The 623-nt window shown below is 49.1% G+C and overlaps 1 protein-coding gene across 1 annotated transcript; it reads right to left on the reverse strand.

Annotated features, from left to right (window-relative positions):
- On the reverse strand, window positions 1-363 carry LOC101650426 (ubiquitin-conjugating enzyme E2 C-like; the record flags this gene model as incomplete). The annotated part of the gene is made up of 1 exon (XM_045294213.1): window positions 1-363. A coding segment is annotated over exon 1 (363 nt), but the record flags the coding sequence as incomplete, so codon positions are not given.
- Between the last annotated feature and the right edge of the window lie 260 nt (window positions 364-623).

The raw sequence follows: 623 nt of genomic DNA on the forward strand, positions 1-623 counted from the left end.
CTTGTCCTTTAGGATGTCCAGGCAGATGTTACCCTGAGTGTCCACGTTGGGGTGGTAGCAGAGCGTGAGGCACTTCACTGTGGGTGCATTGTCAGGGTAGCCACTGGGGAACTTTAGGGAGAGTTTATACCTCAGGTCTTCATAGACTGTACCAGCTGCTCCGTGGATGGTGCCTATCCACTTGAAAAGTTTGTCTGATTCTGGGAAGGCAGAGATTCCTTTGTCGCCAGACATCATGAGGGTCATCAGCTCCTGTTGTAGCCTCTTACCCACAGAACCCCGGGCTGCGCCCTCGCTGGGCTTGGCTCCTTTTCGGGGAGCTACGACACTGGCTGTGGCTGGGTCGCGGTTTTGGGAGGCCATTCGCATGGTGTTGACAGACAGGGTCTCGGAAGACTGGACGACAACTGCCCAAATATTTGTTCTTTTGACATATCATGGTACTTTCAATATTCTTTGCCAAACCCATAACTAATAATCATCAATTTTTCTCTGGTCTTCATTAATAAATGTCAAGATTTCAAATGCATAGGACCCAATCCGTGGATTGGGTCAGGCACATCTCAGTCCACAAAGCAGCGTTCTTGTTTCACAAGTCTTTAAAGAGGTCTTGAGTGGAAGAG

Source organism: Echinops telfairi, unplaced genomic scaffold (genome assembly GCF_000313985.2).
Source record: "Echinops telfairi isolate 266 unplaced genomic scaffold, ASM31398v2 ScPeMD7_3037;HRSCAF=3658, whole genome shotgun sequence".
Taxonomy (NCBI): Eukaryota; Metazoa; Chordata; class Mammalia; order Afrosoricida; family Tenrecidae; genus Echinops; species Echinops telfairi.